Source organism: Lissotriton vulgaris, chromosome 2_1 (genome assembly GCF_964263255.1).
Source record: "Lissotriton vulgaris chromosome 2_1, aLisVul1.2, whole genome shotgun sequence".
NCBI classification, from domain to species: Eukaryota; Metazoa; Chordata; class Amphibia; order Caudata; family Salamandridae; genus Lissotriton; species Lissotriton vulgaris.
In genome coordinates, this window is record NC_141687.1 from 1,350,047,318 (window position 1) to 1,350,060,924 (window position 13,607).

At 45.3% G+C, this 13,607-nt stretch overlaps 1 protein-coding gene across 1 annotated transcript in view; it reads right to left on the reverse strand.

Annotated features, from left to right (window-relative positions):
• Positions 1-13,607, reverse strand: part of PTPN4 (protein tyrosine phosphatase non-receptor type 4) — a 1,255,365-nt gene that overhangs the window by 888,197 nt on the left and 353,561 nt on the right. The window contains exon 9 of the mRNA XM_086957111.1: positions 9,633-9,720. Coding sequence (XP_086813237.1) covers positions 9,633-9,720 — 88 coding nt within the window. The remainder of the gene's footprint in view (positions 1-9,632; positions 9,721-13,607) is intronic.

Sequence of the window (13,607 nt, forward strand, 5' to 3'; positions counted from 1 at the left end):
GTCGTGTTGTCAGAGACCAAGGTGTGGGTACAAACATGGATGAAGTTAGTACAAGTGATAAAGTGGATAGTGGCACGTCCACGGTTGGTTTGGGCACTACTAAAACTGTACTACACAGCAAGGAATTAAAAATTAAAAAGTTGCCGTATATGGGTGTAACGAAGCCTTTGGGGGCTCATTTAATGCTCAGTACGAAGGAACGGATATGGAACGGTGAGTATGTGGAACTGTTAAAATTGTTGCACAGAGAGGTTCGTGCTAAAGAGGGTTCCAAGGAGGAGGAGTTCGAATTGGCTAAGCGCCCTAAGGTACCTCTTACTATTGAAAATTGGACGGCGGCCTTTTTGATTTATGCCAGCGTCTACTGTGAAAAGTTCCCTGAGCGCTGCGTTTCATTATTCAAGTACATGGATGTTATACGTAAAGCTCAACTTACTAGGAATGATTACGCTTGGGCTCAATATGATGAGGAATTTAGGGCGCGTATGGCATGGGATCCCGAGGCTAAATGGGGTGAGTTGGACACTGACCTGTGGCAACACACAATGGGTTCGTCCGCCACTGGTAGAACGGTGTTTACAGCCAGTGGTCTTCCTTTGGTCTATCGTCCCTTTCAGGCCCGTCCCACCCGGGGAGGGGTGGGGGCCAACTCGAACACCCAGTCGCCTACAGGCACATGTTGGGACTTTAACAGAGGGACATGCAATAGAGAGTTCTGTAAGTTCCGTCACGAATGTTCACAATGTGGTAGAAAGAACCATCCGTTATCCGGTTGCTGGGGTCCTAGGTCTTCCGGGGGTCCCCAGGTTTCCCAACAGAGTTCAGGAGCTTTCGTGCCACCACAGCAACCTCCAGCTCCCAGGGGAGGGAAGTCTTCATCCGGTGCTGGGCCCAAAGGCTCATACACCGGTTAATGTTGATCATTTGGCTGCCGCTTTGCGGGATTACGAGCCTGCTGAGCTGCGGTCGGTTTTGTTATCGGGTTTCCAGTTTGGGTTCAGGTTGGGTTACGAAGGACCGCGTTTGAGACGTTGGTCTAAGAATTTGAAGTCAGCAGGCGAACACCCTGCTATTGTACAGTCAAAACTGGATAAGGAAGTGAGTGAGGGTAGGATGGCGGGCCCCTTTTATGACTGGCCTTTGGCGAATCTGATTGTATCCCCTATCGGTGTGGTCCCTAAGAAGGAGCCTGGTCAGTTCCGGCTCATTCAGCATCTATCATGGCCTGAAGGTGAGTCTGTAAATGATTTCATTGACAACGAAGCTGCATCGGTGTCTTATTCTTCTGTTGATGTAGCTATGCAGTTGGTTGTCACGGCGGGCCCTGATGCTCTGATGGCAAAATGCGATATCAAATCCGCATTTCGGCTGCTTCCAGTCCATCCTGAAGATTGGTGTCTTCTGGGCATCCATTTTCTAGGAAAATGGTACGTGGACAAAGCTCTGCCAATGGGTTGTTCTATGTCCTGTGCGTTGTTTGAAACGTTTAGTACGTTTCTGCAATGGTGGTTTACTAAACAGAGCGGACATGAACTGGTCACACATTATTTGGACGATTTCTTCTTTGTGGGTACTGCAAATTCGCTGATCTGCCAAGCTGCTCTCACATCGTTTCAATCCTTGATGAGTTATTTAGGTGTACCATTGGCTCCTGAAAAGACCATGGGTCCTTGCGCGACCATGTCTTTTTTTGGGGATCGAACTTGACTCGCACTTGATGCAAGCTCGTCTTCCATTGGACAAAAAACAGAAAATGCTTGATCTGGTTGGAATTATGTTGAGGAAAGAGAAAGTGTTTGTGAAGGAGATACAAGTTCTGCTGGGTCACCTTAACTTTGCCTGCAGGGTGGTCAGGGCGGGTAGGACTTTCTGTAGGAGGTTAGGCAGAGCTTTGTCTGGTCATTCCCTTCCACATCATCGGGTGAGGCTGTCTGCGGGGGTCAAGGAGGACTTATGTATGTGGGTCTTCTTTTTACATTCCTTCAACGGTGTGCCTTTATGTCGGGAGGTGGATTGGTGCTGGGATGTACAGATATTCTCGGATGCTGCAGGCAGTGAAGGTTTTGGTCTTTACTGGCAGGGAAGGTGGTGTGCCCAACAGTGGCCGGAACAATGGAAGACTGGTGGCAGAAGTATTGCCTTTCTGGAACTCTTCCCTGTTGTTGTGGCCGTCACTTTGTGGGGTACGGATTTGGCCCACAAAAAGGTTCTTTTCCGAATCGACAATATGGCTGTGGTGCAAGTCATTAACAAACAGTCGGCCAGGGATCTCCAGGTTTTGAAGCTCCTTAGAGTGTTTGTGTTGGGATGTCTGAAATATGATATCTGTTTTCGGGCCCTGCATGTTCCTGGCGTGGACAATGACATTGCGGATGCTTTGTCTCGTTCACAGTGGGAGAGATTCCGTGGGCACCTGTGGACGGTAGGCAACACCGGGTCTTTCAATTGGTTTTAGGTTCTTTAGCTCCCTCCACGAGAACAGCGTACGAGTTGGCCTGGGCGGAATTTTTGGAGTCGGGGGCGTGTTGGAGGGAGCTGGATTGGCAACGATCTGAAGATGTGGTTCAGTTTATTTTATGTATGATGGACAAGAATTTATCTAGAATTACTATTTCTGGCAAGCTAGCTGGTATTTCCTTTGTGGGTAAGCTTTTGTGGGGATACTCTCCGTCGGCTGGGGAGTTGGGTAGGAGGATGTTGGAAGGGTGGTCTAGGGAGCGGGGTTCTGTGCGTTCTTTGCGATCACCTTTGTCGTGGCAAAAGCTGTTTTAAGTGATTTCTGTGCTTCCGGTTGTTTGTTCTGATAGAGTGAAGTAGTGTGGCTCACTGGTTAGAGGCGGCAGACCCGAGAGCAGAGGACGGCCCGGGACCAGGGTTCGATTCCCGGCGCGACAGGTTTCTGGACCAGCGTCAGCGGACTTGATAATTCTCTCGCCTCGGTGCCCACTCTGATCAGCGATCACACTCGGCAACTCTGGGCATTAGCTTGCCTCATCTTCACTAACGGCCCCACCAGACCGCTGGGGATGCCTGGTCTCACCCTGGAGATACCCATTAAGGGACCATCTCTCAGGGAAGCCAGGAAGGGTTTCGCAGCGGTCGAAGCGCCTTGGGACCCTACGGGTAAGTAGCGCGCTATATAAATGCCTATACATACATACATACAGTGGAAGCTTGTTTGTTCGCTACTTTGATGGTGTGGATGTTCTTTGGTGCTTTTCGTGTGTCTGAATTGCTGGGCACCAAGTCCTCTCCTGGCCTTTTGTGGGGAGATGTTCAACTGTCGATCAGGGGAGTCCATGTTTGGCTCTCTCATTCAAAAACTGATCAGAGAAGGGTGGGTAAGGGGGTTTGGCTGGACGCTGTATCCCCACCGGAAACTTGCCCTCTTCGTTGGGCTCACTGCTGGAGGAAAATGTCGGGTGGGGTGGTGGACCTCCAGGTTTTTCGACACCTCAATGGCTCATGTGTCTCTACTTATCAATTGCGCATGGTATTGCGAAAAGCGCTGCGACATATTGGCTTAGATGGGTCATTATACGGTACTCATTCTTTTAGAATTGGGGCGGCCACGGAGGCTTTCCACAGGGGTTGGTCGAGGGAAGAGATCATGGGCTTGGGGCGCTGGACTTCTAATTGCTTTCGGCGCTATGTTAGGAACGAATCTGCTAGTGCGCAGGCGTCTTCCTCTGTTTACCCTGTCTGATTCGGTTTTCTTTTTCAGGTTCTGTGGCGGGTCCTCGGGCTGCTTTCCTCACAGTATGGATCGTGGGCCATTCCTTCGTTAAAAGAGCTCAAGTGCAAGCTCGTCAAAGTTATTTTGGTTCATCCTTGGGTTTTAATGATCGTTTATTCAATGTGGTTTGGAAAGGAAAAGGGGGCATGTTATGGAAGGAACTGATCCCTGCACTTAATTCTTGGTTAGTAAGGGGGGTTTGCCCGGATGTGTTGGTGGTTCATTTAGGTGAGAATGATTTGGGTTCTGTAAAAGGGGTTGTTTTGCTTCGGGCGATCAAAAAAGACCTGGCGTTATTACACAAACAGTGGTCGGGGTGCCATGTGCTGTGGACAGAATTGGTGCCGCGGAGGGTTTGGAGGAATGCGGTGAAGCCGAAGGCGGTGGACAAATCTCGGAGGAAGGTGAATTTGGAGGTTTCCAGGTTCTGCAGGGACCTGGGTTTCGGTCGTATAGTTCATGGTGACATCAAATACGATGCGGTGGAATTTTTCAGGGGTGACGGAGTACATTTGTCCCAAATGGGTATGGACTTATATCTGCTGGAGTTGCGGGAGGTTTTGTCTCGCTGTCTGACCGTTCAACAGTTTGTCGGTGAATAATGGGTGTTTTTGTGACTTTTCAGGTTGGCTTGCTCTTTCGTTTCGGGCGTCCCCCCCCCCCCTGTTTTTTGGTTTTTGTGGGGGGGCAGAAAGGTGGGGCTCTCTCCTAAGCAGTCTTTCCCCCCACGGCTTTCTGGATGGCGGTTTGCTATGTTATTGTCAGTTTTGGGCCAGGTTTGGACCCGTTGGTTCTAAAGTAGGACCTTGTTGGGGGACGTTTCATACTGATTGAGGTGGTGTTCGGAGATTATGGGTCGGGGGATATGATCAGTTGGTTTATAATCGGGGATGTGATATTTTGTATTTGATAAGGTGATGTTATAATGTTATTTGGGGTTTGTATGGTTTTATGTGTTTGGGTATGCACGGGTGGGGGCGGGTGTGATGGAGGGTGTGGGGTGGGGGCGGGGTTTGGGGTTTTGAAATAAAAACGAACAAATCATTGGTTGTGGTTTAGATTGTGAGGCGGTTGCCGAGTTTGTGTATTTGTAAATGTGCACCTGTTCCAATAAAGCGGCCTTTTTCACACTTCAATGGTTTTTTGGGTCTGCTCACTCTCCCCCACCCCTCTCTCCCAAGGGGGGCTTGGGGGAGGGCAGCCGACCCCTGGGAGGTCTCCTCCCCCGGGCGGTTTGGGAGATCAGGGTGGGGGCTCCCCTTCTAGCAGGTTCCATTTGGGCTTCTTTTGGGCTGGTTTTTAGTTGTATTGTGCGCGGCCTATAAATGGGCGTGTCTCCGCTTTACGGGCACCATTTTGGGCTTTGGTGACCTGGTGGCCGGTTTGAGCTTAGATATTTTGTCCCTCCCTCCCTCCCTGTTTGGGGTTTTTTCTTATTTCATCATTTTGTTGGCTGCTGTTTGGGACATGTGGGCATGGGGTTTTTGGCTTTGTTATGTTGTCGCTTGGGACAGGTGCGTGGCGGTTTGCTATGTTATTGTCAGTTTTGGGCCAGGTTTGGACCCGTTGGTTGTAAAGTAGGACCTTGTTGGGGGACGTTTCATACTGATTGAGGTGGTGTTCGGAGATTATGGGTCGGGGGATATGATCAGTTGGTTTATAATCGGGGATGTGATATTTTGTATTTGATAAGGTGATGTTATAATGTTATTTGGGGTTTGTATGGTTTTATGTGTTTGGGTATGCACGGGTGGGGGCGGGAGTGATGGAGGGTGTGGGGTGGGGGCGGGGTTTGGGGTTTTGAAATAAAAACGAACAAATCATTGGTTGTGGTTTAGATTGTGAGGCGGTTGCCGAGTTTGTGTATTTGTAAATGTGCACCTGTTCCAATAAAGCGGCCTTTTTCACACTTCAATGGTTTTTTGGGTCTGCTCACTCTCCCCCACCCCTCTCTCCCAATGTGTGATGTACAAGGAGGGGCTGGCGAGGCGGCACTGTTAATAAACAAGGGTGGTCCTTAAAGTGAAAGCGAACCATGCTACGTGTGAAAACAGAGTTCATACATATTAGAAAGGTCAGCATGCCTTATGTAAAACACCTCACGTATGGTGCACAGACTAATGAAGGAGGCTTCGCGGCCGAATGAAACAGCTAATCACAGCGTCAACCCGCCAGCTCCATTTACAGCTTTCTCCTCCTTTATATTTGCATCGCGTTTTGAGGCAATGAAAACAACGCTCGCGCGGCAGCAGGGGGGAGGGATTCACTCGCGGGAGCGATAATTGCGTGGGCCGCGCGCTCCAGCGAGTGAATCTCCTGACGTGCACACGTTGCCATTAAAGGCAATGGAACGCGTGCAGTGCTTGGCTGGAAAGCCTTAGCGCTCGGGGAAAAGGTCTTTTTCATTTGCAACGCATGGCATTGCGAAGGCCAAGACCCAACTAGGGTCAAATACCCCCCTAGTGCACCCTAGAGAACCAAAGTTGTAGCCTTTTGCAAGAGAAATTGCGGGAAGTCCCAATGGTCATAAATGGCAACACTGAAGACTAGGCAAAACTTGACAAACCTGACAAACACCCGATTCGTCAGCCAAGAACCAGCTACCAAAAGTCGAAAGAATCAACCCAAAGGTAGCATCCTCTTCACTAAAGCCAGTGATACAGCTAAATGACCACATTAGCACGAGGGATTTATTAGATTTATTAAAATAAAAATAATCTTTAAAGTAGGGCTAACATTTACGCAAGTAGGAGTTCTTTAATTAGTGAATACACTTCCCATTGGGTGAATCGTGGGTTCCCAACATTTCAAGGTAAGCAGACATAGCAAAAGGCTGCTGACGCTGCAATGAATGAATGCAATATCTTTTAGAAAAGGAAAATGATGTATGAATAATAGGAATATAGTTAGGAATTACATCACAGGTTTGTAGCATTATCAACGATAAAAAGTGGGAATTCTTGAAAGTAAACCCGCTTAATAAACTAAGGGGAGGATGTAGATTGTGGTATGGGATAGACCCCCTAATGTATTTCTATTAGGAATAATGTATACTACAATGAAGAAAAGCCAGCATTACAAAATATTAAAAGTATATTCTGCACTGACAAACTACGTAAACATCCTACCAATTCTGACAACAGAGTCAACAGATATCTACACATAGAAGACGAAAAACACATTTTTACAGCTACTATCAAGTTGACAGAAATAACTGAAGTATGGATTAATCAAGATAAGCTGTAATTCACAATCAGGTGGAAATGGCGCAATACAGAATTAACTCTGAAATGATACATTGATCAATGGGAGACATAGGTTTCATCTAGAGGGACAAGATTGACAAACTAGATTTGCTTTCCTGCAGGAACCACACGTCGATGGACAGAAATCTAACTGAAACAAGGTAGAGATCGCTTGACATATTCCTGGTATTAATGACATTCTTGAGCTACAGTCACTAATGTACACCTTTCACTCTGATAGACAACATTGTATGGTCCACTGTATCAAAACAGATCAAACAAAATCAAGGTTGTCCTCATCCAAACCATGTGAAAATAGTCAACCTCCTCAATAAGTACTGATAAAGTCCTTGGGCTGGGTGGTACTCAAAAAACTCAACACCTTTGTCAGTCAGTCAGTCACCTTTGTCAGTTTCTTCGCAAGTGTTAGCAGGTAGTCCTCAATAAGTGTTGCTCCTGACAAGAGTGATACTGTCCAATAATTAAAAGACTTTGTTGGATTTTGTTCAAGCAAAGGTTAGATTGCTTTCTTAATCGCAGCAGGAACCTTGATAGTTCAATGAAAAAAGCTTGTCAGAGGTACAAGACTCAGTCACTACTTTCAGTTAATTGGCTGGAGAATGATCCACAGAAGAGCTGGAACGCAATAACTTTTCAACCTGTTCACCAGCTAGTTTTAAAGAGAGTCAGCCACTGATCCCTCTTGAATGATGGGCATTAGGAGAAAAGCTTCTTTCTGAACATCTTAACTAATGTCAAATAATGAATCATAATATTTGTTGTTAGTCTTTTTATATTCTCTTTTCTCCTCACAGGATGACGTCCACCTATTACAATTAATAGAGCTGAACGGTTTATAATCCTCAATACCATTGCTACACCTGTTCGTTTTTATAGAACTGCTTTAATCATTGTGTACTGGGAAAGCCATATTACATTTTGTAAACATATTTGCTAAATGTATGTTTTTGAAGCCACACAAGTGTGATACCGGTTGTATCAGAAGTGTGGGAAAGCTGGAAGGTTGACATTTTGTAGACCTCTGCAGATTCCAGAACTTACTCTCACAGAAATGTGAGGAACATGCATGATTTTAGTACAAATGTAAAGTTTGCAGGGTATTCTAGATAAGAAACCATAGTTTGATTGACGCAAGCAACACCAATTGGGATTCACCTGGGTCGCTAGATTTCTGAAATGCCAGGTTTGGTTGGGCCACTCATTTTGGCAAGTGTGAGGAAACTGGGATGTAGCCCCCTGTCTGCCAGTCAATATGCGAAGTGGAGAAGTGTGGCTCAGGGGTTAGAGGCGGCAGACCCAGAAGCTGAGATCGGCCCTGGACCAGGGTTCAATTCCCCGACCCGACGAGGGTTGGGCTCAATAATTCCACGGACTCGATAATTCTCGCTCCGGTGCCTACTCGACTCACGGGTTCACACTCTGCGACTCTGGGCAATAGCTTGCTTAATCTCCACAACGGCCCCTCGCGGCGGGATGCCTGGCTTTCACCTTGTGGATACCCTGCCGGGGTATCTCACAGGGGAATACCAGGACGGGTTCCCTAAGCAAGCGCATAGATGCCTGCGATGTGGGCGATTTGCGCTATATAAATACATGTACATTTACATTTACATTTACAAAGCTATGCCCAATAGAATCCTAGATTTGGTGGTGGGAGGGGGGTATTAGTAGGCAGAAAGACTGTTCTTTTTGTAGGGATGAAGTGGTGGGGGTAAAGCCGGATATAACTAGGCGCAACACCTCAAACCAGTTTCAAGTAATCCCTGATTTCTACAGGGCATTTTGAAACTCCCCCACACCCCATGCTGGAAGTGTAGATTCGGGTTAAAGTTCAATCAGTTCCCCCAGGGGGGCAGAAAATCTTGCTCTACCCCTAAAAGGTTGGGGGGCAGGGTAGATGCCTGCTCTCACCTCTTTGTTTTTACAAATTTCCCTGGCTGTAATGGATCTTCCGGCCCCAGGTGACAGTAAGATTTTGGGGGGGTCGGGGGGGGGGGGGTGGGGGGACTCTTGCCATTGCCCTGGGGAGCCACGAGCCACTCCCTCCTACCTATTCTTCTCTGGTGTCTAGTGGGTCGATTGCTGCTTGGGGACCCATGGTTTTAAATGGCCATGTTCTAGAAGCAGTGCTTGTTCTTAATCCCGTTTTGTAACTAATACCTTAGCAGGAGTCGATTTGAAAAGGCCACCCTAGGCCTGACCAGGCAAACAGAGCGCCAAACTGAGTAATACGTATTCACTGCTGTCTTAAGTGTGAAGTCGGAGGGAGCGCATGCTTGTATTTTCAACACTATATATCACTAGTGATGGAATCAACATGAATGGCATTATAATGTCCTGACAGATTATTTCTGTATTATTTCATGTGTAGACCAATTTCTCTTATTAGACTGGTGCATTAAATTACGTTATGCCTCCTGTAACTTATTTGGTGCACATTTTGTAAAAAATCGTTTAGGAGACTCTTTGCTAGGGTACTGTAAATGAGACTGCCTTAATAGATTCCAAATTACATATACATTTAAATCATATGGGGTAAACACTTATAATTCTGATTATTTGCTTACAAAATAAAGTAGTTTCAAAGATTGAAAATGTTTGCACCATATTACTTTTTGTTAGAAACTTACCCTTGCGTAGTGCAATTCAACTCCATATAGCTCTAAAGTTCGTGCTGTACTGAGATACCTGAATTCAGCTTCCGCCGGAGACAGGCCCCTGCAACACAAGATTGACAGATTAGCAAAACAAAAACGAACCTTGGAGTTCTTATGTCTAAATCTTACCAGAACTATGTTCAATCTGTTGTCTACTGATACATACATTAAAGTGTTACCATAAAAATAAAATGGTGTGATTTGTGTCATTATGGAAATGTATTTTGTTCTTCTAGAAAGTTCGAAATGCTTCAGTTTTTGAGAAAGGTGAAGACTGCATATCACACAGTAAACATTAATAAGACTGAATAAATCATAAAAAGCGTTATTTCAAACCTCCCCTTTTCACCAAAATGATTGATTTACCCTACACGTGTCACGATTTCCATGTAGACACACTCACAGCTAAACTAAACTAAATGTTTCTTCAGAAATGGCCCATACTTAGAAAAGAATGACGGTGGGTCATCTTAGCACTCATCACCTCTGTTACATCCAGCCATACTTGTTTATTTCTAGTTTATGAGAAGAGGACTTCGGATAGGAAGCTGCACATTAAGTCACCAATGCGAATCACACACATTCTAGTCCTATATCAGAAAAAAAATCATTAACTAATTCAAAAAATTACTGGTCAGATAACAGGATAATTTAGGGAGCAGAGATAGGCTTAGGAATACAATTTTACAGGAAAGTATAATATTTTCTTCTGTCACAATGTCCTTTCTACTGGATTCACAAAAAAACGTGTGGCAAACAAACGTCACCAAAGAGGATTGGGAGCATCAGCGATATTTCACCGAAATCACGTATGTCATGAAACGTGGAAGGTCTCATCCAAGGGGAGCTGATAATCCAACAGCACCATTATGGAGAATAATGCAGACTCATTTGTATAATTTCATCAACTGTCTAAGACCAATAGGCAAACGAAGATCAAATATCAAGCCAGAAAGATCTGTTGGCTTTCTACCAACGGTATTAGCACCTTACAATACCGAGATGGGCACTGAATACATTTAAGTATATTGGGGATTCAGCTATATCACACTAGAGATGACATACGGAAGGGCAGTATAGGGCAGGAGATGAAAGAGCTGTGAAAATCGAATACTGGATGGCCTGTCCAAAATGATCGTCACCATGCCAGATATATTAAATCAGCACTATAGCAATAAGTATCCCACTATGGTCTTTTCAAGAATTGCAATCACTGTTACTTTTGATTGGGGTACAGGGAAACGCATGCTAGCATTGGCCAGAGAGTAACATCTGCTGAACAAAGGGGGTCTAGTAGCACCTGTTTTTGAGCTATTACATTACAGCTCAATTACAATGGGTGACCAAATGACAATTAGAGGCAGATTACATGCAGAACAAAAGTTGCCTATTAATATTGGCTGAGGTAGCTTCGGAAAACGCATGAATGTCTTTCAATCTGCTGATAATGCAGTGACATATTTTTGGAAATACTGCTTGAAACTAATCGGAATGCAAGTAGTATATACACTCGAACTGCTCTTATGGTACCTTAAATTATTTCGCAGGATGGCAAAACAAATGGATACAAGTAAATGGTCAAGAGCAGGATGGGTACGTGATTTATACGCACCACATATTATGATTACTTTCCAAGAAGCTAGATAAGAGTTCAAATTGTATCCTGGCCAACTCCTAGCTTTTGAGAGAGTGGTAAGGGCAGCTAAAAAACTTGAAATCAGGAAAGAACAACCCATAAGCAGACAAACTCGGTGCCTAAACAATTTTTCTTTTTTTTTAATGAATGTGTCCGTCTGTAACGCAACTGGTGCTCATGTAAACGACTCTGATACCTTTGAGTCTAGTTTGCGCTATATAAAACTCCCCGAAATAAAACCTCCTTAAAATAGTAATGACATATGGCCTGGATTGTAGATGAACAAGCACCTTATAGAAGGCACTGAGCAAATTTCAGACACACAATACATCTACAAGAGTCAATCACACTATGGTTTCTTACCCACAATACGTATTTTTTATTGGTTTCTCACATTTTGGTGTGTCTGGCCATAAGCTTTACCGACAATTTACGTCAGTTAAAACAATATAAAAAAAATGGATGACGGATATTCTATCGGAAGTCTTAGACAGTTAACAACGTCTGTAGCTGGACAGAATAGAGGAGTTTTCCCTATGGTGAATAAACGGCGGTGAATGCAGATCTCTGGCTGATCGAACGGGTCATTGGTTCCGCCTCCAAGACTCCCTGTAGGTGGCGCTAGTGAGCAGAGCAGAGAGTCGAGAGAGAGCTTGGGCGGCGGCAGCGTGCAGCCTGAGCTAGGCTGCAGCACCAGCGTCCAGCCGTGTCCAGCTGAAACCCGGTCTCGGGGGGTTCAGGGCTTCTCCGCCGGACTCTGAGGTCAGAAGTCAGGGGGGACCGGAGGAAGCCCCTGTGTCGCCGAAAACAGTTAAGAAGCTGTATAGGTGTCGTATATGTTAAGATGGTTATGGGGACACTAGGTCATGTTTTAGTATGTTTTCTATTTCTATTACTAGTGTCACACCGCATCACCATGGAATGTTCGTGTGTGTATATAAGTGACGTCACCGTTAGTTGGGTGACAGATGACAGCTGACTTCTTTCCTACAGGTTGTCTACCCCGCCCCTGCGGGCCCTTGTTATCTCAATAAATTATCTTGGTACAACACTCATGTTGTGTCGTTGTTGTACGCTACAATTGGCGACGAGGGTCTTTCTACAACAAGGGCCAGCGGAAGTAATTGGAGGATCCGCTGATGATTGATGATCGTGATCCAATCCATGAAGTTATATTGCGGGGAGAAACTGATGAAAAAGCAGCACGGAGTGAGTACGAAGCGATAAAAAGGGAGCGCTGACTGGAAAAATTTGAAGTAGCATAAAGGAGCGGCAGCGCGTAAATTAGAATTTGAGAGACTTTGATGTACTTAAGGACGTGCGCTGAAGGGAAGTGCAGCGTTTAAAAGAACAACAGGAAAACCTGTCAGGCTGCGACGCTGTTTGAAATCTGACTCGTGAAGTATTTGGCGCGCTTCAGTGACAGCTCTCAGCTGAGGCGTCAGTCAGTTACCTCAGCTGAGTCGCGTGAAGCATGCCGGGAGCGTTCTGATTGGTCTATACAGAGCGCGTCATCAACGTAAACAGCGTGCGGCCATCTTTGATGTTGTTCTAAACAACGATCGTACGAGTGCAAAGCAGTTAATGCACACAAAGGAAAAGTCGCGCTCAAAAGTAAACTTAACACGGAGAGGAAGTGTGGAAGAATAAACACAAGTAAGCCTCAAAATTAAATCGGAAGAAAGGAAAAGTAGTTTAAAATAAATACTTCTGTGGAAATAGTCGGCTGTGAAGGAAATCAATAAGATTTAGCATGGCAGAATGTAATAATATATGTGCTCCTCCTCGTTTCTTGGATGAGCCCGGTAAACCCACCATGAAATGGAAAAAGGGGTAAGGGCTTTCGAAAATTACATCGTTTCTATAGATGGAAAAGCTTTCGATGCTGAAAGGAAATGTTCTTTGTTGTTTGGGCTGTTAGGCAAAGCGGGACAGGACATCTTTGACAGCCTACCCGAATACGAAAGTCCACCAGGAACATTTATTCCTATGAATGAGTATCAGGAAGCATTGAAAAGATTGGAGAGGCAGTTTGATGAGGAGAACAATATTATGGTTGCCAGGCATAAGTTTGCTCAAAGGAAACAGCAAGAAGGAGAGTCTGTAGAAGACTATGTTGCATGTCTAAGAGTTTTAGCTGTAGAATGAGAGTATGAGGAAATGACAGATGTATACATAAGGGATCAGATTGTATTTTACTGTTATACAAAGAAGGTGCAGGAAAGACTGTTAGCATGCAAAAGGCCAACCTTGCAGGAAGTTATAGATATTGCTAGAGGTATCGAAAGATCTCTAATTTCCACCAAAGAACT